This window comes from Homarus americanus, unplaced genomic scaffold, assembly GCF_018991925.1.
Source record: "Homarus americanus isolate GMGI-L3 unplaced genomic scaffold, GMGI_Hamer_2.0 scaffold43075, whole genome shotgun sequence".
Classification (NCBI taxonomy): domain Eukaryota; kingdom Metazoa; phylum Arthropoda; class Malacostraca; order Decapoda; family Nephropidae; genus Homarus; species Homarus americanus.
The window spans coordinates 744,198-765,219 of NW_024756438.1; the positions used below are offsets into that span (position 1 = coordinate 744,198).

A 21,022-nucleotide genomic window follows, 5' to 3' on the forward strand; every position below is an offset into this window, starting at 1 on the left:
ACCCAGAAGTGGTTGCCCTGTCGTCAACCAGACCACCTTGGATCGCTAGGGTGAGGGTGAGGGTGAGGGTAGAAACCACCGTCTCACTCTGGTTGTCAGGGTTCAAGAGGCTACCCCGTCGGGACTCGTCGGAGTTGAAGAGGCGAGATTCTGTTTCTGTTGGTCATTGAGGGGTGGTGACACTGCACTCGTTGTCCTGGGCTGTGGGTTACCTTAGGTGGAAACAATACAGGTCTACTATCTCCTTCCCGCGGATACACTTGTGCTAGGTGTGGACTGTGAAGGAGAGGAGAGGCTAGGGGAGGCGAGGGGGGCGAGGAGAGGCGAGGAGAGGCGAGGAGGGGCTATGAGGGGCGAGGGGGGGAACGAGGTCGATCCTCTGAGCTGACGAGTCGAGGCGAGTTTTTATTGGGAGAATTTAGAGGCCCCAGCGTGGGTCACTTACAGCCAGGAGTGGAGCAGTCCCCTGTTGTGATGGACCTTCCACGAGTATTACCTCGGCCAAAGTTTCAATGATGAGTCTCTCCCAGCTGGAGTGCTTCTTGGTTGTATATACAGTTTACATATACACTCAACATAAAAAGTAAATATGTATTGTGAACAAAATAAACAAAATATTGACTCCCAGACCAACAAGAATGATCCTCTATTTTCCGTGAACAATATTTACTTCCCTGAGACTAAAGGTTTCTCTCCTACACTTACCCAGCCAGTGATAATACTCCCTCCATGATATATTTTATGTAGATATAAACTCAACCAGAACAAATGAACTGTTGCCAGGTGGGTCTCAGCCACCTCTACCCTGGACCTCACTGATCCCTATACACCTCTGGTTTGTTCTGAGTCAACACACGTCTCCCTCACATTACTGTTGACTCGCTGAGACCCAATAACCTTTGTCACTTCTATAAATTATAAGACTTCCTCGTTGCCTCACTGGCGGAGTTAAATGATATAATATAATACCCCCAAGTAACTTTCTTGTTTGGTAATGAACCTTAATAGGCATGATCTTAGTTCGTCTTAATTACAGTAAGGTCAAAGGTCACGATGGAACATTACCAACCTGGCGTGTTTATTTTGTCTTTGTTCAGGTAATATATTGGTCAACTTGACTGGTATAAAATATTTCTACAATCTCTCTCTTCCTTCATTCCTTTCTTTATTCTACACTCTTCTCCCACTCTTCCATCCCTCTTCCTCCTCCAGTTCCTCTCCTATATCCCCTCTTCTTCCTTCCCCTTTCCCCATATAATCCTTGATTTTTGCCGTTCCTTCCCCTTCCATATTACTCTTCCTCCTTCCTCTCTACCCTATTGCTCCTTCATTCCCCTCACTCTCATTCCTCCTCTCTTTCTCCCTTCACCCTTATCACCCCCTCCTTCTATCTCTCCCCCCACCTCACCCTCACCCCCCCCCTCATTCCTCCCTCCCTCTCTCCCTTACTGTTCCCTCATTCCCCTTGCTTCCTCCCCTCTTCTCTCACCAACCATGTTTCCCCTTCGTAGAGTGGAGGTAACAGCAGATAGTCACAAACAAGACCCGGAAATAGGTAAAAGATCAAACTGGTTCACGTGAAAAATTGACGAGTGTGCCGACAAAGCGGAGGGGGGGGAGAGGGGAGGAAAAGAGTGGGAAGAGGAGGAGTAGTGTGGGAGTGGGAGGGAGAGGGGAGGAAAGGAGTGGGAAGGTGAGAGAGAGGGAAGGAAAAGAGTGGGAGTGGGAGGGAAGGGGAGATGTAGAAAAGTGTGTAAAAGGAAAGGTGATGTTAGGAGGGAAGGACAGAAAGGTAGTAACGAAGGAGAACTGGTGCAGAATGAGAAAATGATAGAGAGATGAGAGGGGAAGAGAAAGAGAAGATGAAGAAGGAAAATATAAGAGATATGTAGATGAGAGAAGACGAAGGAAAGAATGAAGGAGGTGGAACACTTGACCCTGAGAAGAGGATCTCTCTCTCTCTCTCTCTCTCTCTCTTCCATCACCCAGACAGTAACGCCAAACGTAAACACTCAGCACTGAACACAAATATGATAGGCTGCACATCGCCCGTAATAACATGTTTCATTTTCCTAGCACGAAAAAATAGTAACGTCCTCTCCGTCGGGAAGTTCCTCACTGTATAGATTAATTAGACGTTGCCTCACAATCTTCCCTTGTCAATATGGTAGAGTGATGTATCGAGATGGATTAACCAGCCCAGAGAAATTGGCTCGTGATTTTCATTTAAGCTTTTTATAAGGCGCGTGAAAGACCTTTTGGTTAGACTTTTCTTCTCTAAGTGTGTGTGTGTGTGTGTGTGTGTGTGTGTGTGTGTGTGTGTGTTTGACAGGCTGATGGTTTAAATGGTTAAACACTACGGATTTTACCTCCTCCTCCTCCTCCTCCTCCTCGCCCTCTCTTCTCCCTTCTCGTCTTTCTCCTCATTTATCTCATTTATCTCCGTATGTTTCGCTGAAGTTCATTTCCTGTTCTTATTCCTTTCAATCTTCCACTCTGACCTCCTCCCCTCTCACCCCCTACCTCATGTTCTCTCACCTCCTTCCTCTCCTTCCCCTCTCACCTCTTATCCCTCTCTCCCTCTCTCTCAATCATCCTCTCCTTTATTGTCCATTATTATGTAAATATTTTTCCAGCTGTGTTTCATCTCACCATGACAACGCCTCCCACCATTTGCTTCTTCCCCTCTTTCATCCCTCTCTCTCCCATCGTCCTCCTCTCCCTGTCCCCTATCTTCATTCCTCCTCCCTCTGCTCTTTCCTTTCTTTCCCTGTTTTGACCCTTTCCTCTCCTCCTCTCTTCCCTTTTCTCACTCTCTCTGTCTTTCCGTCTCCCTCTCTCCCTCTCTCCCTCTCTCCCTCTCTCCCTCCCTCCAACACTAGGTATGGGTGTCAGGCAGAACATATATACAATCTCTCCACTGAGGAAATTCAAGACCAGGTCAGAGTCCACCTCGGGGTCGATGTCTCTCGGGCGTCTTATGAGGTAGATTCAAAGGCCTTTATCACACAGTCACGAAATTAAATTCCTCTCTCGTTAATCTCTTGAAGTGAGGTGAGATGAATCTGGCATTTTTCCCTGATAGTTGTTGGTTAGGTTAGGTTAGGTTAGGTTAGGTTAGGTTAGGTTAGCTGTGTTTGTTCCAGTATATCTAGTTAAAAATGATATATTCATCTGTATGAGTTATATTCTCAGTTCACATAAACATCCAGACGTTTATATACGTTTATAAAAGTTTATATATATACACCATTAATGATAATAATATAAATAAACAACAACAGTAAACACTATCACTCATAATCTATATACATCAACACAATGGTTTAAATTTATCACCAAAATGCTCCACATCCATGCTCCATCTACATAATGCTCCACCTACACCAAAATGCTCCACATACACCAAAATGCTCCACCCACACCATGTTCCACCCACACCATGCTCCACCTCCATGCTCCCACACCATGCTCCACCTCCATGCTCCACCTACACCCAGCTTCCCCTCAGGTATAATTGAATATGTAATTAACAATTGTATTTCCTAGTGACAGATAATTAAATATAATTTGATTTGTAATTGTTATCTATAATTTTCTTTGTATATATTGTTTAACTAACTGGCTATGTCATTGGTTGTCTTTCAGTCTGCCTTACCACTTAGAAATATAGCTGTGTGATACTGTATGATATATAATATAGCTTTATGTTACTAGAAGCTATATTAGAGGTATAGCTGTGTGATACTGTATGATATATAATATAGCTTTATGTTACTAGAAGCTATATTAGAAGTATAGCTGTGTGATACTGTATGATATATAACATAGCTTTATGTTACTAGAAGCTATATTAGAAGTTTGATTCTTAGTCGTTGATATATTGAGTTATATTGCACAGGTAAGACAATAAAGCCGTGTTTCAGGTTAGGTTAGGTGACGAGAGTTGGGTGTGAGGTTGCCAGAGGGCTTCTTTGTCGAGGCTGCTAAGAGGAGTGCCAAGGGGGCTGAGTAAGTTACTACCAGGGGGAGGAGTGCCAAGGGGGCTGTAGGAGTTACTGCCAGGAGGAGGAGTGCCAAGGGGGCTGTAGGAGTTACTGCCAGGGGGAAGAAATACCAAGGGGGCTGAATGAGTTACTACCAGGGGGAGAAGTGCCGAGGGAGCTGAATGAGTTACTGCCAGGGGAAGGAGGGCCAAGGGGGTTGCATGAGTTACTAACAGGGAGAGGAGGGCCAAGGGAACTATAAGTGTCTCAAGTAAATGGGGAAAAATCCATAGGAAACAAACTCACATAAGAACAACATAACTCAGAGGAGAAACAGACCTGAGTTAAAAAAAACAAAAACAAAAAAATTGAACTCTAGCGGTGAAATATGGCGTCCCTTTGTTTACTCTCTATGCCAGACCTTATTGGTAGACCATATATCAAACTCAATGCCCACCCCCGGAGTATGGAGTAAGGGAGTTAATGCCCCATACTCCAGTTCGTAATCTCTGGATAAATAAACCTACCTTACTCCTGGATAATAAAACACATAACTACTAATAATAACCTCAAAGTATATATATACTATTGATACTTTTTCAATAATATTTTTTTATTAATACTAGATAGCTACTTTTTATCGAGCCACTTTGAGGGAATTTTTAATGTTCGAATCAGTGAGAAAATCCGATTCATTTATAGGTTACTAGATGAGACATTATTATGATGGCTGATTCAGTCTTATCATAAACTCAGCCATAACCCCACCCCACCCCACCCGCCCCCACCTGGCCCGCCCCACCCCACTCCGCCCCCACCCCACCCGCCTCCCCACCCCACCCGCCCTCCCCCACCCCACCCGCCTCCCCACCCCACCCGCCTCCCCACCCACCCGCCTCAATCCCCACTCTGGCCTCCCACTCTGCACCCGCCCCCACCCCACCCGCCTCCCACCCCTGGCCCGCCTCCGCCCCTCACTCCCATCCCACCCGCCCCCACCCCACCCGCCCTCAACTTACCTGGTCTCCCCACCTAACGCCCCTCTCACTCCTACCTGCCTCTCACTCCTACCTGCCTCTCACACTATCAGGGATCACCAGGTAAATAGACGTATATTAGGAGCTGTTAAAATACCTGTAATATAATTTATCCTCTCTTTCTATTCTCCTCTCTTTCTCTTCTCCTCTCTTTCTATTCTCCTCTCTTTCTCTTCTTCTCTCTTTCTCTTCTCCTTTCTTTCTCTTCTTCTCTCTTTCTCTCCTCTATTTTTCTCCTTCCGTTTATCTCCCTCTCCTAATTTACGTATTCTAATCTCTCTCATCATCATCATCATCATCATCACCATCACCACCGCCTCCCCTACATCTTCACGCCATCACCACCTCCACCACCACATCCTCACGCCACCACCACCACCACCATTTCGTCACGCCACCACCACCACCACATCCTCACGCCACCACCACCACCACCACATCCTCACGCCACCTCCACCACCACATCTTCACGCCATCACCACCTCTACCACCACATCCTCACACCACCACCACCACATCCTCCGCTACCACCACCACACATCTTCACGCCATCACCACTACCACCACATCCTCTCACACCACCACCACCACATCCTCACGCCACCACCACCACCACATCTTCACGCCATCACCACCTCTACCACCACATCCTCACACCACCACCACCACATCTTCACGGTACCACATCCTCCCGCTCACAGACTCTCAAGTGATCACCGTCCCCCTGAGTCTCCTTAGATTAAAGACTTATTGTGAAAGTGTTCCAGGTGACTTGATTGGTAATTAACCCTGAAATAGGTGTGTGTGTGTGTGTGTGTGTGTGTGTGTACGTGCCTGTATATGTGTGTGTGTGTGTGTGTGTGTGTGTGTGTGTGTGTGTGTGTGTGTGTGTGTACGTGCCTGTATGTGTGCATGTATGTGTGTAAAATCAACCACAAAACACCTGTAATCGCCCCAGGTGCGTCATTTTTCCTAGTTTTGGTGGGAAATAAATAGCAGAAAAATTCCCCCATTATATATTGATGATCAGTAACGACTAAGTTAACTCCTTGTAAAGAACAGGTAATTAGGACGTCATTAGTAAGGGTAATGGTTTGTAATAAGGTTAATAAGGTCATTTAATAAGCTTAATTGATTCATAATACGTTTTTACTATGGAGTTTTTTTCCCTTTGTTGGGTAGGAGAGAGAGGGGAGGGGGAGGGGATGGAGGGTAGGGAGGGAGGGAGGGTAGGGAGGGAGGAAGGGAAGGGGGGATGGAGGGAAGGGGGATAAAGAGAGGGAAATACTTGGTGTTTCTATGTGTGAGCGACAGAAAGGGGAGAGAGAGAGAGTTGAATAAGGAAGAGAGGAATGAGAGAGTAAAAGCTGAGAGACTGAGGGAGAGGAGAACGATAAGGGAGAAATGAGAGGCAAGTGAGGGAGGAAAGAAGCAGAAGAGTGTTATGACTGGAGTTGTGTAAGTCACCAAAACAAATTCTAGTTATGTAGGGATTATTATTTTTTCTATAATGATCGGTTTAGAATTTTTTGGTTTCAGTAACTCACAAAAAACACAACATTTATCTCACCCTAAATCTCTATATATAGCTATTGCTCGTTTTCAACACATCCACTATAGGTGTTTTGTTTCCTTTGGTTATATAGAGGAATGGAACAATTGTTGGATATTTTAAACCCGTGACAATCTCTCGTTAGCTTTACAAATAATTGGGAGTCAGTGTTTTCTCTTTATCATCGGTGGAACAAGAGAACCATTCACAGTCCAGCCATACACACACACACACACACACACACACACACACACACACACACACATACAGACAGTGCTAGACAGGAGGAGCCCAAACCATCCGGGTCATTGAGTAGATGTGAACGAGTGAGTCACCAGCGTGTCTGTGGGTTTTATTAGATGTGAATGAGTCGTGACGTCACCTCTCTGCAACATTAGAGTGAGGTGTGTGTGTGTGTGTGTGTGTGTGTGTGTGTGTGTGTGTCCAGAGGGGTTTAGGAGGCGTGGATAACAGAGCTAAGTCACTTGTCACGGTCCTTCAGTCTGTGCCAATGACCGATACTGTTGCCTGTAAGAGGAAACAGTTCCTCTCAGTGACAGCGAAGGGACAGGAATGCTAACATCAAGTAACACTAACCTAACCTAACCTACTTATAGAAGGCGTTGACGACTGGCATAAGGAGACCATGCTGTAGAAGGCGCTGTAGAAGGTCCTAGAAAATATTACAAAGAGAAAACCTGTCGTGTTGATGGACGTACAGATTGATGATAAGGCCTGGATACCGTCTCACAAGGTAGAGAGAGAGAGAGAGAGAGAGAGAGACACGACGACGAAAACAGAGATATTGGACAGAAATAAGCTGACCCAGTGTGTTGTTTCTCTAAATATCGTGGCCAGACTCGGGAAATAAAGCCAATACTCTGTCTCTCTTTTGTCTCTCATTAGAAAGACGAGACTCTTCAGTTATCTCTCCTCTGCTTTCTGTTTAATCTCAAAATATTTGGCTAATTATCTCTCATCGGTGTTTCTCAACGTTTGTTTTTGTTCTCCTACTGAGATACATTCCACAAGGAGACAATATTACCCCGTAAAGATACAGGCGCGTACAGGTAACAGAGAGAGAGAGAGAGAGAGAGAGAGAGAGAGAGAGAGAGAGAGAGAGAGCTAAGTTAGGGTTGGATTGGGTGATTATAATGTCGTTTCGTTCGATCTAACTCATTTGTTGAAAGTTTGTTGGGAAAATGATCCTTCTGGAGTCTTTAAAAGCATAGGAAGCCGTACTATTGGTCACACACACACACACACACACACACACACACACACACACACACACACACACACACACACACACACACACACACACACACTCACACACACACACATTGCTTCCCACTCACTTTTGTATTATTATAATTTATAACATATATTAAAAAATAATATTTACTCCGTGTAATGTTACTAAAACAAATAATTAACTTCTTAAAATACTAAGGCAATTTTACTGAGTTGTTAATTAGTGTGGTCCTCCAGGTGCATAATTAACGAGGGCTTCTGATGACGTAATCCCAAGTAATAGAAATTTTTCAATGGTGATTATTTTTTCCAGTGGATTTTAATGTTAATATTGAAATACGAATTTTATTCATTTTTTTTATTTCGTGGTTATTAATTAAATAAATGCGATTATAAACTTGAACTATAAGAGGGTTTTGTGTGAAGCTGATGGAAGGAAGGAAGGAAGGAAGGGAGGAAGCACGGATGGTAGGAAGGAAGGAAGGAAGGAAGGAAGGAAGGAAGGAAGGAAGGAAGGAAGGAAGGAAAAAATGAAAGAAATAAAGGAAAACTTACATCATAACACACACATACACACACACCAACAACAAGGATAAGTGAGAACAAGAAGGACATAACTGGCCAGCTAACATCTCCATCGCCTTTCTGCAGCACTGAATTAAGTCTCATTGGGTGAAACTTAGCACAGCCTAACACGGAGACAACGGCGGAAAGTTGTGAGAGAAGGAGGTGAACAATGAGGCTCTCAGTAGTAGATACGAAGCAGGAGGTGAGATAATTAGTCTCACGGGGGAGAGACATATTGAGACTTATTAGGTTAGGGTTAAGTTTATGTTATTTACTTATAATACTTGTTAAAACCACTTACACTGAATGTACACACACACACACACACACACACACACACACACACACACACCCACACACACACACACACGATAGAGAAGAAAATAGGAGAAAACAATATCCTGTGTTTTTTTATTATCCTGAAGGAGGAGAAAGTCTCACACCTCCCTCCTCCCCTCACCTCACCTCACCTCACCTCCCTCACCTCACCTCCTCACCTCACCTCACCTCACCTCACCTTCCCCTCACCTCACCTCACCTCACCTCACCTCACCTCACCCTCCATGTAGTGAACCTCAGCACCTGTAACTTAAGGAATCACTGAACACAATTTGACCTCATACTCGAATAAGAATTACTGCTAAAACTTGACTTATTTTTTCATTGTAATTTACGTCTGTTACAGCATTAACAGCCTTCAGTATAACCTCTCTCCTTTTGATGCTGTACATAACACTAAGTATCACAGCCTACAACATTACAGTCTATAGCATTACAGCCTACAGCATTAGAGCCTACAGCATTAGAGCCTACTGAGAGCCTTTGTTGTTTACTCTTGGTTGAATGACGTCAGAGAATAATTACATAAATGAATTAAACGAGACTTTTGACGTCATGAAGAAAAAGACATTGAAGCCATGATAAAGAACCGGAGAGAATGTTGTTGTAAGGGTAATTGTTTATCACCACCACTATCACCATTACCTCACACCACCACTATCACCATTACCTCACACCACCACTATCACCATCACTATCACCATTACCTCACACCACCACTATCACCATTACCTCACACCACCCTACACACCACACCACCAACCTTCCTCTTCCACCCGGACATCTCTCACTGTTCGTCACCAGATCAATTCTCTTAATGGAAAAATTGTGTCGAAAGTAACATATTCTTTCATCACTAGACAGACAGCAAACCGAAGCTCGTAAGGTTTAGAAAGTTATCATTTGTTATTGTTAATTGTATCTGTCTTGTGACGTCCCTCCTTACTCCCCATAACAGTGAGGAAAGGCAAAGTGGCAAGTTAAAATAATGAGTGAATAATCTAGGGGTTGAAGTACGTGGATGCAGCAAGTAAGGAACACTCACACACGAATCACTGGTAGCAAGTCAAGGCAGCGAGGGCCAACCACAAGGAACCAGGGATTACCGCTGTAGTCCCCTACCACCACAACACAACACCAGCAGTGGTCCATAATTCAATCCTTCGTCCACACCCTGGGAGAAGAGAAACACTGTAGGCCCCAGAAAAGAGACTGAGGTTACCAGGCAGACACGCTTACCTTGATACCTCGGTCCTTAGCTGAGCCGGTCTAATAGTCGGTTGGGAAACTGTTTCTAATCGGTGCTCACTGGGGTCGAGTAGCTTCGTGAAGCAGTTTCTTCTCCTGGTGTCAAGTTGGTGCAAGTGGTTATGACGGTAGAGTGAGGAGGGGAGAGAGTCATTCACAATATATATATATATATATATATATATATATATATATATATATATATATATATATATATATATATATATATATATATATATATATATATAGTTTTTAGACAGTGAAAGGGAGGTTTCGTAATATTTTGAGAACACACACACACACACACACACACACACACACACATACACACACACACACATTGTCAGTAAGAGATAAATTGTTTTGCCGGGTCACAATAATTCTCTCTGCCACAAAGAAAGAGACACAGACATATCATTCTCCTACAACAAGTTCTCTTCTTCTCCTTGAGTTTCTCCCTGAGTCTTTTACTTGAGTCTTTCCCTTGAGTCTTCCTCTTGAGTCTTTTCCCTGAGTCTTTCCCTTGAGTCTGTATTTATCTCAATAGTCAGTCTACAAGGGACAAGGCATTCAGATATCGAGGTTAACCCTTTTAGAATGCTGGTCACTCTCCGTTCCATCTCGAGGGTCTCTTCAACCCTCACGTTCTTCAGAGATAACTGAAGGAATAACGAAAATCCCAAAATCCCTAATAAACCATAACATTGAAATCCCAATGTGTTTTATTTTCTGCAGTGGGATTTCAGTTAAGGGATTATTTAACAATTTAGTTAGGTTATGTTCTTATCTTATGCTGTAAAAATAAAATCGAGGAAAATTGTCGACTGTGAAGACCTATGCTAGTTCCCCTTCCCGGCCTTCTACAGACACGTCCTCAGGTTGAAACTCACATGATATTTACTGTAAATATTCTCGCATAAATCTGTAAAAATATCCCTTTAGAAAAAAATCATTCTTAAGTATATTTAATCATGTTTTTTCCCCAATCATACTGAAGATATTAGAATGATTGGTTAATATTCATTCCTATTCATTAGATTAGGTTCAGATTCTCAAATACTGATTCGCTAATCTTGTGTTCTTTGGAGTGAGAGAATATATGAGGTTTCAGTGCAGTCCTAGCGCAATGTAGAAGCCATTTTAACCATGGTCTTTACGTCGGACCATGAATATGCCATAAAATGTGGATCCGAGCCCTGAATGGTGCACCGGGACTGAGCTGACCACACTGTTCACTGCCACGACCCTGAATAACGATTTACAGAAAACCTTCTTTTTTGTGTGTGTGTGTCCGCTGAAACGAGAGCCAATACCCGGTGTGTGTGTGTGTGTGTGTGTGTGTGTGTGTGTGTGTGTGTATGTGTGTGCGGGTGTATAATCCCACATATTTCCCATATTCCTCTCACCCAAATGCCTCCCCGCTGGAAACCTTCGAAAGAACGTAAAATATGCCCATGATTCTGCTGCCTGATCTTCATGCCTCGCTATGCCTCTCCCCCACCAGGTTTATCTCACAGGGTAGACTTTCCTCAGTGAATGATGAATTAGGTGACGTAACGATTAAAGATATTGAAGAAAGTACAAGGAGAAGAGAGGGATGGTAGGGAAGAGAAAGGAGAGAGAGACAGAGATAGAGAGAGAGACAGGGGGAAGAGAGAGAGAGACAGAGACAAAGAGAGAGAGGAAATGAGGAAAAGGTAAAGAAGAAATTAAATATTGGACCCAGAATGATGGAGGAGGTGGGAGTGAGGAGCGACATGATAAAGATGGTGTGTGAAGGAAGTGAAAAATAGACCCCGAGAATACGTGACATGTGAGAGTGAGAGAGAGAGAGAGAGAGAGAGGAAGAAGAGGGAGAGAGAGAGAGACGAGACAGCGTTGACAGGGACAGAGAATAATACTCGAGTTTTGGGTGACAGAGAATGACGGGAGGGGGGGGGGGGAAGAGAACATGATAAAGAAGAAGAAGTGAAATATGAAGGTTCTAAGGACGCAAACGAATGTGGAGAGAGGAGGAAGAAGAAGACAGAAGAGAGGTGTGTTTTTTCTTTACATCCCTCTTCCTCATTCTTCTCCTGCTATTCCTCCTTCTTCTCCTTCCCTCCTCCACCTCCTCCTCCTCCTCCTCCTCCTCCTCCTCCTCCTCCTCCTCCTCCTCCTCCTCCTCCTCCTCCTTCCCTCCTCCTCCTCCTCCTCCTCCTCCCCCCCTCCTCCTCTCCTCCTCCTCCTCTCCTCCTCCTCCTCACTGATGATCTCATAATTTTTTTAAGGGTAAATTATAGAGACGCTCTAAAGACAGATGTTGATTATAGGAATTATACCACATAAGTCGTATAATATATGACTCTTATTACAGCTCATATGTCACCATTAACCAGACCGAACAACACCGAGGATTTATTTTCTGTTTTGTAAAGTCCTTGTGTGGGAGAGAGAGAGAGAGAGAGAGAGAGAGAGAGAGACGCACACACAGACAGACAGTACCACTCAGTTAAGTAGCCATAAGCCACTAAACTCTTACTACGTCGTCGTCTGAGTGTCTGTCAGTAATAAGTGAGTTCTATTAAGTAATGACCCGTCCACTATCATGAATTGTGTGTGTGTGTGTGTGTGTGTGGGTGTGTGGGTGGGTGGGTGTGTGTGTGTGTGTGTGTGTGTGTGTGTGTGTGTGTGGGTGGGTGTGTGGGTGAGGTAAAGAGAATGTTTTTTATGTCTGTGTGTGACAGACAGATAGACAGACAGATAGACAGACAGACAGACATACAAAGAAAAAACGAAACAAAAACATAAAAATAAAAGCAAAACAGAGCCAAAAAACAAACAATATATTAAACCTTCATAAACCCCCCCAAAAAACATTTAAACACTCACCTGTAATTAGTTCTTTCCGCTTTACCTGTGAAAATATCCATCGTTCAGTAACATGACCTAACACATTCCCTAACCTAACCTAACCAACCAACCAACACGTCCCTACACGTTCCCTAACCTAACCTAACCTAACCTAACCTGACCTAACCTAACCTAAGCCTGTCCCTCACACTTGTTATATTATTCGTAAATGTAAAAGGTGATTATTTTTTAAGTGTTTTTTTTTTACTGCCTTTACTGATCTGGCTAATGGATGTTAAGTGTACGAGTGAGAGGAGTTTTTTTTGTTGTTATTCTGTTTATAGTTGGTTCTTGGGTGGATAATGACGTAATATGATGAGAGAGAGAGAGAGAGAGAGAGATGATGGTGTGAGGTAGGATAGTGGTGATGGTAGTAGTAGTGGTGGTGATGGTAGTAGTAGTAGTGGTGGTGACGGTAGTGGTAGTAGTGGTGGTGATGGTAGTAATGAAAATGGTGTTGTCGGGTTAGAGGTCAATAAAAGGTTAATTAAGAGTGGAAGTTAATGATTTATAGAGGTCGTCGTGTACACGTTTAGATCTAGGCTGTTAAAGGTGAACTGTGGTGAAACGAGGGTCATGTACACACACACACACACACACACACACACACACAGGTAATGACTGTAGACAGGACCAAACAAGGCTTATTTCTCCCAAGTTCATAATTAACCTCTGTGGTGGTAATTACAGGTGATATAAAACTCTCTTTGTATACCTGTGTTTTTAACCTGTGAATAAAAGTCATTATTTTGGGGGAGTTCTTTTGTTTTTATGATTTTTTGTTTATTTGTTGTTGTTGTTTTAGTTGGTTGAGATGTTATTTATTTGTTTATCTTGTCTGTCTGGTCAATCAGCTTATCACTATACCCTACAATTATCCAATTATCTATTTATCATACAATCCTTCCGTTATCTATCCATTTATTCAATTATCTATATATCCTCCGTTTATTCAATTATTCTACCACCCTTTTGAACTACTTGTTATCATCACCTTCGTCATCACCTTCGTCAGCACCTTCGTCAGCACCTTCGTCAGCACCTTCGTCAGCTTCCACGGGCAGACAGGTATCCCCCAGCACCATAACCCCCCACCCCCCACCCCCCCCACCTTTCCATGGTCTGTGTTAATTAGACTGGTTGAAAATAAAGGTTTTAACCCTTCAACAGCACAGGTAAGTCTTCATTAAGGCAGGTGTTTGTCGGTACCTTTAAAATATAATCGTCTGGAGGAGAGGTTAATAACGAAGGGCGTCTTTTACACCTGAAGTGGTAGCCTGAAGGCGTAGGTAGGAAGGGCTGGTTGGTGGAAGAGGAGGAGGAGTAGGAGGAGGAAGTGTGGCTCTCCTGTGTAATGATGAAGAGGGAGGAAGAGGAGGAGGAGGAGGAGGAGGAGGGGGAACAGGTGACAGGTGTGTTCACTAATGAGCTCCGGTGTGGCTCTACCTGACGTTCTCACCTTATCTCTAATAAATACAACAGAAACTTCATTAAATACAACAGAAACTTCAATAAATACAACAGAAACGTCATTAATACAACAGAAACTTCAATAATCACCAAACAATACCAATTTATATCTATAATATCCAATACAATAAAATAAATAAATAACTCTAACATCATCATTATCACTTAGAATCAAAACACACATTCCTGAAACTACAAGAGAATCAAAATGGAGTCAAATCCCACAAAAACCCTCGAGATATCTTAATTAATCCTTCTGATGTAACGAGTCTTTGAAGTTTGTGTGTTATCCTGTTATCTTGTGAGACAGGTGAGATCTTGTTACCTGGGTTCTCTCGCCTCAAATTAATTATCCCTCTACACCTGGTTATTTAATTTACGAGATAATTATATTGCGTGTAATTTTTTTTGTAATTATTTGGGGATATTGAAGTGTTTATTTTTTTTTTATTAATTATCATAAAAAATATTTAATAATTTTTCTTTGTTTAGTTTCTCTGTTCGTTGGTCCTCTCCCCTTCCTCCCTCCTTTATTAAATGGTTTCTATACTTACTCCTCGTTTCCTCTCACTTATTCTCCCCTCGTCTACCCTCTCCTAACATCTACCTCTCACTGCCCTCCCCCTCTTCCTCTCTTTTCAACCTATTAATTTCTCCTTCATCTTGTTCCTCTTTCCCTTTCTCCTTTCATTTAATCTCTCTCTCTCTCTCTCTCTCTCTCTCTCTCTCTCTCTTCCTACTTCTTTCTTTCCAGTTATCAAAAGTTTAATGTACAATTCTCTAAGTCCCACACGTAACATTTTGTTTTTCTTCTCGTAAGTCGATTATAAAACTCAGTTGATTTGTTTACTTAAGAAATACTGAAGTTCTGTCGTAAGTAAGATGTGTTAATATCTTCAATTAAGGTTAAAATTAAGTTAAAATTATTTGAGAATTTGCATGAGTGTTCGAGGGTGTCTCCTAGTTAATGCTCTGTCGACGGTCTTCTAGTTAATGCTGTATCGACATTCTCCTAGTTAAAGCTGCGTCGACGGTCTCCTAGTTAATGCTGCGTCGACGTGGAACCTACAGCCAACATCCGTAAATAAACAGCTCGCACCAAAAAATTCCAATTCTCGCTTCTATAACAATTTCATTTACTTACCAAATTTCCCCAGAAGGTGATCCTATGTTTCCCTAAGAGACTTTAAACTCGGTATTTTCCCTGAGTTTTTTCCCTAGTTTAGTGCACTTTTCCCCCAGTTTAGAACCCTAATACAAATTTAGCATTATTAGGTTTCAGCTTCCCTGCCACGTAAAGAAACTCCCTGCTGTCAAAATACTTCACTGTAGAGGAGGGGGTACTTTTTCTCTTCTCTCTCTCTCTCTCTCTCATTCCTTCCTTCCTTCCTTCCTTCCTTCCTTCCTTCCTTCCTTCCTTCCTTCCTTCCTTCCTTCCTTCCTTCCTTGACTTTAACGCTAATATAACCTTATTGGGTATCGAACTTTCTCTGTGTGATGGAATTTGTTGGTGAAAATAACTTCATGAAGCCAATGCACTCTCTCTCCCTTTCTCTTTTCTCTCTCATTTTCTATCTCGTTTTCTGTCTGGTTGTTTTTCTGTCTCTGTTTTTGCCAGGGCGTCTGTCTCGTCTGTCTGTCTGTGTATCTGTCTGTCTGTCTGTCTCTCTCTCTCTCTCTCTCTCTCTCTCTCTCACACACACACACACACACACACACTTTTTTCGCCCCCTAAATATAATCATATTTCACTGCGTCTATTGAACAGCTTCGTGAAAATACCGACTCAGAATGACATCTAAAATACACTTGAGACCTTATCGTAAGTGGCTACCGTCTCTTATCTGTTAGTTACTGGGGGGAGGAGAGAGTCATTAGCATAGGAAGGTTTGAGAATTTGATTATATTGTACCATCATCTATCTTACGTGGTTTTGGGTGGCTGTGGATGCCTCTGGTTGATGTTTTGGTTATTGGATGGTCTTTCTGGTTGATGTTGGGTTGATTTGGGTTGATGTTGGGTTGATTTGGGTTAATGTTGGGTTGATTTAGGTTAATGTTGGGTTGATTTAGGTTAATGTTGGGTTGATTCTGGTTAATGCTCTATATAGTGTCTTTTGGTTGATAATAAAGATATAAGAGGGAGAATTAGTGGTGAAGTTTGAGGTAGAGATGAAGTGTGAGGGGATTAGTTAGGTGTGAGGGGATTAATGAAGTGTGAGGGGATTAATGAAGTGTTGAAATAAATCAAAGCAAAACAAAAAATCCCTTTCTGAATCCCGAATTGAATCATAAATCATAAGGAAAAAATTCGAAGGAGATGAATGTTTTTTCTGAACCCCTAAGCTGAGGCAACTTTACCTAAGGGTCTAATCTGCTTCCAACATCACAGTAATGGTTCAAAGAATCTGTCTCTTAACGCAACATACACATGACTGTCCAACGATGTCATTAAGTTAGTGGGAATTTTTTCGAAGATTCATAACAGTCAATATTGTTAGTGTGGGTGTGGTGAGGGTGTGGTGAGGGTGTGGTGAGGGTGTGGTGAGGGTGTGGTGAGGGTGTGGTGAGGGTGTGGTGAGGGTGTGGTGAGGGTGTGGTGAGGGTGTGGTGAGTGTGATGAAAGCTCTCATCAACACCATCACCCATACACACTAACACCAACAACCACTCACTATCACACCATCACCAACACCCACACACGATCTCCCACACTATCACCAACACCATCTCCCACATTCACTATCACCATCTTCACTATCACCACTCTCAACTGATGGTGGTACGGTCTAACACCATACTGAGATTCGCTTGATCATCACACAACAATATCCACAAACTGAACCCAATTTACAGGAGCTATTTTTGTGGTACACTTAGGCAGGCGGTGAAGGCTATAACCACTGTTAACTCCGATGCCAAGTTTCAGGAAAAGCTTTTTGAAACGTAAAGGAGATTGTTATGTAATTCAGTATGTTTTTATCACTCCTTCCTTTCCTCCTTCCCTTCCTTCCTTCCTTCCTTTACTCTCTCTCCTTCACTCCTCTCACTACTTCCTTCCCTCTCTCCTTACCTTCCCTTCCTTGAGAGTAATTTATTTTTAAGGGGGAATAATAATTATAGATTCATTATTTATATTTATATATGTGTGGGGGGGGGGGCGTGGCTGAGTGGATACAGCGCTCCCCTCCTGTCCTAAAGGTCACCGGTTCGATCCCCGGGGCACTTACAGTCTACCAAGCAGTAAATGAGTCCCTAACCTAACCTTATATTTTGAGGAAGTGATGAAGTACAGCGATACACCAACACTGTCCCTCGTGGGTAGTCACGCCTATGGAAGTCAGCGTCACTTATAAACATCATAAATATTAATCTCATTCAATGTAAACAATGCAGGAAGGAAGGGAACGGAGGGAAGGATACAAGAAGGAAAGGAAGGAAAGAGGGCAAGAGGAACGGAAGGAAGGAAGGAAGGAAGGAAGGAAGAAGGGAGGGGCTGATACACTCAATGTGTCCCTGCAAGGAATATGCAATATAGCCTAAAGCTGAGTTGTGATTGGGCTGGAAACAGAGACTTCTCGAGGACATGGTGAGGTGGAAGATGAGGGAGAGATTCATCCTAGCGATACAAAGAGATCCTGTGACTAGAGTCCTACATAAAGTGACTGTGTCGGTGTGTGTGTGTGTGTGTCTGTGTCTGTGTGTGTGTCTTACGCCCCCCTCGTTAATTTGTCCCATTCATTCGTTCACATCCGTCAACCTCTCTTTAATTATTCCTCCAATCACTCGTTCACATACCAGACACTATGGAGCCATAATTAATCCCACTGAAAACAAGAAACATTTCAATAATCTTTTCTTCATTTACAAAAACCTTTTCCTCATTTTCCTATCACTTATTCTTCTCATTTATCAAACTATTACTCATTATCTATATTATTTCCATCATTTATCATCTATTACCCCACTTATCCTTTGTTTTATTACTTCTATCTTCCGCTCCAATTGGTAAAGAATTAGCACAGGAGTTATGGGTCAAGTAAGGCGTAAACATAGGTAAGACTCGAACCATTATTACCAAACTCTCGTAAATCATCATCGACTAACAGCCTTGTTCGCCTTGTTGTTGTTGTTATGAGTAGTGGCGACGATGATATATTGAGAAAGTTGTACCCTGGAAATATCCAAAGAGTGCCACTAACAATAGCCTCTTGGTTTGTGTCAGGATTTTGATTAGTTCCTGTGTGGATATGGGCTCTCTCACCAACATCACCTCCACACTTCACCAACACCACCTCCACACCTCCACACCTCACCTCCACACCACACCTCCACACCTTCCCAACATCAAGTTCTCACAGCAACACAAAATAAATTCCACACTAAGGGATTAAACAGCCAGTAAAAGTGCCAGCAATATACAACAGTCCCGGGGTGTGGGTAAGTGGTGGTGATGGGTGGAGTGGGGTGTGGGTAAGTGGTGGTGATGGGTGGAGTGGGGTGTGGGTAAGTGGTGGTGATGGGTGGAGTGGGGTGTGGGTAAGTGGTGGTGATGGGTGGAGTGGGGTGTGGGTAAGTGGTGGTGATGGGTGGAGTGGGGTGTGGGTAAGTGGTGGTGATGGGTGGAGGGGTGGGTGGTGGTGAGGGGTGGGGTGGGGTGTAGGTGAGGGTGGTGTGGTAAGGGGGGTGTGTGGTGATGGGTGGAGGGGTGGTGGTGTATAGGTGGAATGGGGTATGGGTAAGTGGTTGTGGTAGGTGGAGTGGGGTATGGGTAAGTGGTTGTGGTAGGTGGAGTGGGGTGTGGGTAAGTGGTGGTGATGGGTGGAGTGGGGTGTGGGTAAGTGGTTGTGGTAGGTGGAGTGGGGTGTGGGTAAGTGGTTGTGGTAGGCATTAAGTGTAGGTCGTGGTGGTAGTTGGTGTAGTAGGGTGTAGGTACGGTGTAGTGGCGGCAGCTGACCTAACCTCCACAAAAATTACACTTTAAATAACAGTTCACTAAATCGTATCATTACAAACCACAAAACATCAAAAGAATATTAAATCGTCAACACATTATTAATATCCTCCTCTGACGCCCCAGACAAGAATACACGCAGCAAATAACTCCTATTGGCCAGCAGGATTAAGCATCAGCCAATCACGGTATCCCTGCACCAGTTGTCAGGACGACCGGACAGTCCTGATTGGCTGTGATGGAGACAGAGATATACCGTCCCGTCTTACCTGTGTGCGTGAGACAGACAGACAGACAGACAGACAGACAGGCAAACAGACAGGCAAACAGACAGAGAGATAAATACAACTATATACGTATGAACATTTAAAGAAAATATTCGGATAAATGGAATATTATTACGGTAGAATGAAGGTCAACTATTCAGATTTAAATTCATTCTGAGAGACTTACTAATAAATCCTTCACTAAGAGGATTTATAACGCGAATGTAAAGAAATTATTATATATATCTATTTTAACAGGTGAGAATATGAAAGCATTAAATCGGTGTCGCATACAGAAGGATTTGCCGATAATGGGTTTCAATCGGCTGTGTTTGTCTAGTGGGGGGATGATGACGTGTTTGTGCCTGTCTGTGTGTGTATGTGGGGGTATGTGGATGTGTGTGTGTGTGGAAGTGGTGCTAGTGTCTGGTGCTAGTGACTGGTGCTAGTGACTGATAATAACTAGTAATGACTGATATGTAAAGAGAGCCATAAGAGGTCTGTGACTCGTGTTAAAATGAATCAGCTTTTCTCACCACAAAACTCTACCACTAAGCAGTAAGTCTTTGGCCCCTTTGATGACGCGCCTTCCCGTCAACTAGTCTAATTAATTGCTTCTTTACAGACCAGTGAAATAGGTCACTTAGCTAACGAGTCTCACTGTATGTCAATATATTTTGTAAGTTGATATATATTAAGCTGTTTATAAAGGTGAGGTGGCCGAGTGGATATAGGGTCTCAATTCGTGTCCTACGGGTCTGTGGTTCGATCCCAAGGTATTCAATTGTAAATGGGTAACTAACTTAATTTTACAGGGTTTCTGTCTTTCGTTCAATAATTTTTAACTCTATTAATTAACGCTCATTCCACAGGTTTAATGTTCACTAACCAACTCTACCCTCTTGTTCATCCTATAGGTTCACAACGCAACGGCAGTGTTCATCATCAACCTGACACTCTCTGACCTGATGTTCGGGGTGTTCAACTTACCCCTGGCAGCCTCGTTGTTCGTTCACCGGGCGTGGGTACATACGTGGTTCCTGTGCCTACTGTTCCCTATCTTGAGGTACGGGCTGGTGGCTGTCTCTGTCTTCACTGTCCTCGCCATCACCATCAATCGCTACGTCATGATCGCCCATCCTCGGCTCTATCACAGGTGCGGCCTTCTGTCTGTCTGTCTGTCTGTCTGTCTGTCTGTCTGTCCGATTGTTTTGCATGTATCTGTTTATATTTTTTGTCTCATACATACATACATACATACATACATACATACATACATACATACATACATACATACATACATACATACATACATACATACATATCAAAAGCACTACATATATATATATATATATATACCATTCTCCACTCGTGAAAATGCATAGAACAATGTAAACTTCCTACCACGAAAATATAACATCATTTCACAGTGTAATTTAATCTCGCGTCGTTCAGCTG

General features: G+C 43.1%; 1 protein-coding gene across 5 annotated transcripts in view; it reads left to right on the forward strand.

The window, feature by feature from the left end:
• Nucleotides 1-21,022, forward strand: part of LOC121856789 (dopamine receptor 4-like) — a 58,584-nt gene that overhangs the window by 34,336 nt on the left and 3,226 nt on the right. For all 5 annotated transcript variants that reach the window (XM_042352485.1, XM_042352486.1, XM_042352490.1 and 2 more), the window contains one exon: nucleotides 20,482-20,720. In XM_042352485.1, coding sequence (XP_042208419.1) covers nucleotides 20,482-20,720 — 239 coding nt within the window. The remainder of the gene's footprint in view (nucleotides 1-20,481; nucleotides 20,721-21,022) is intronic.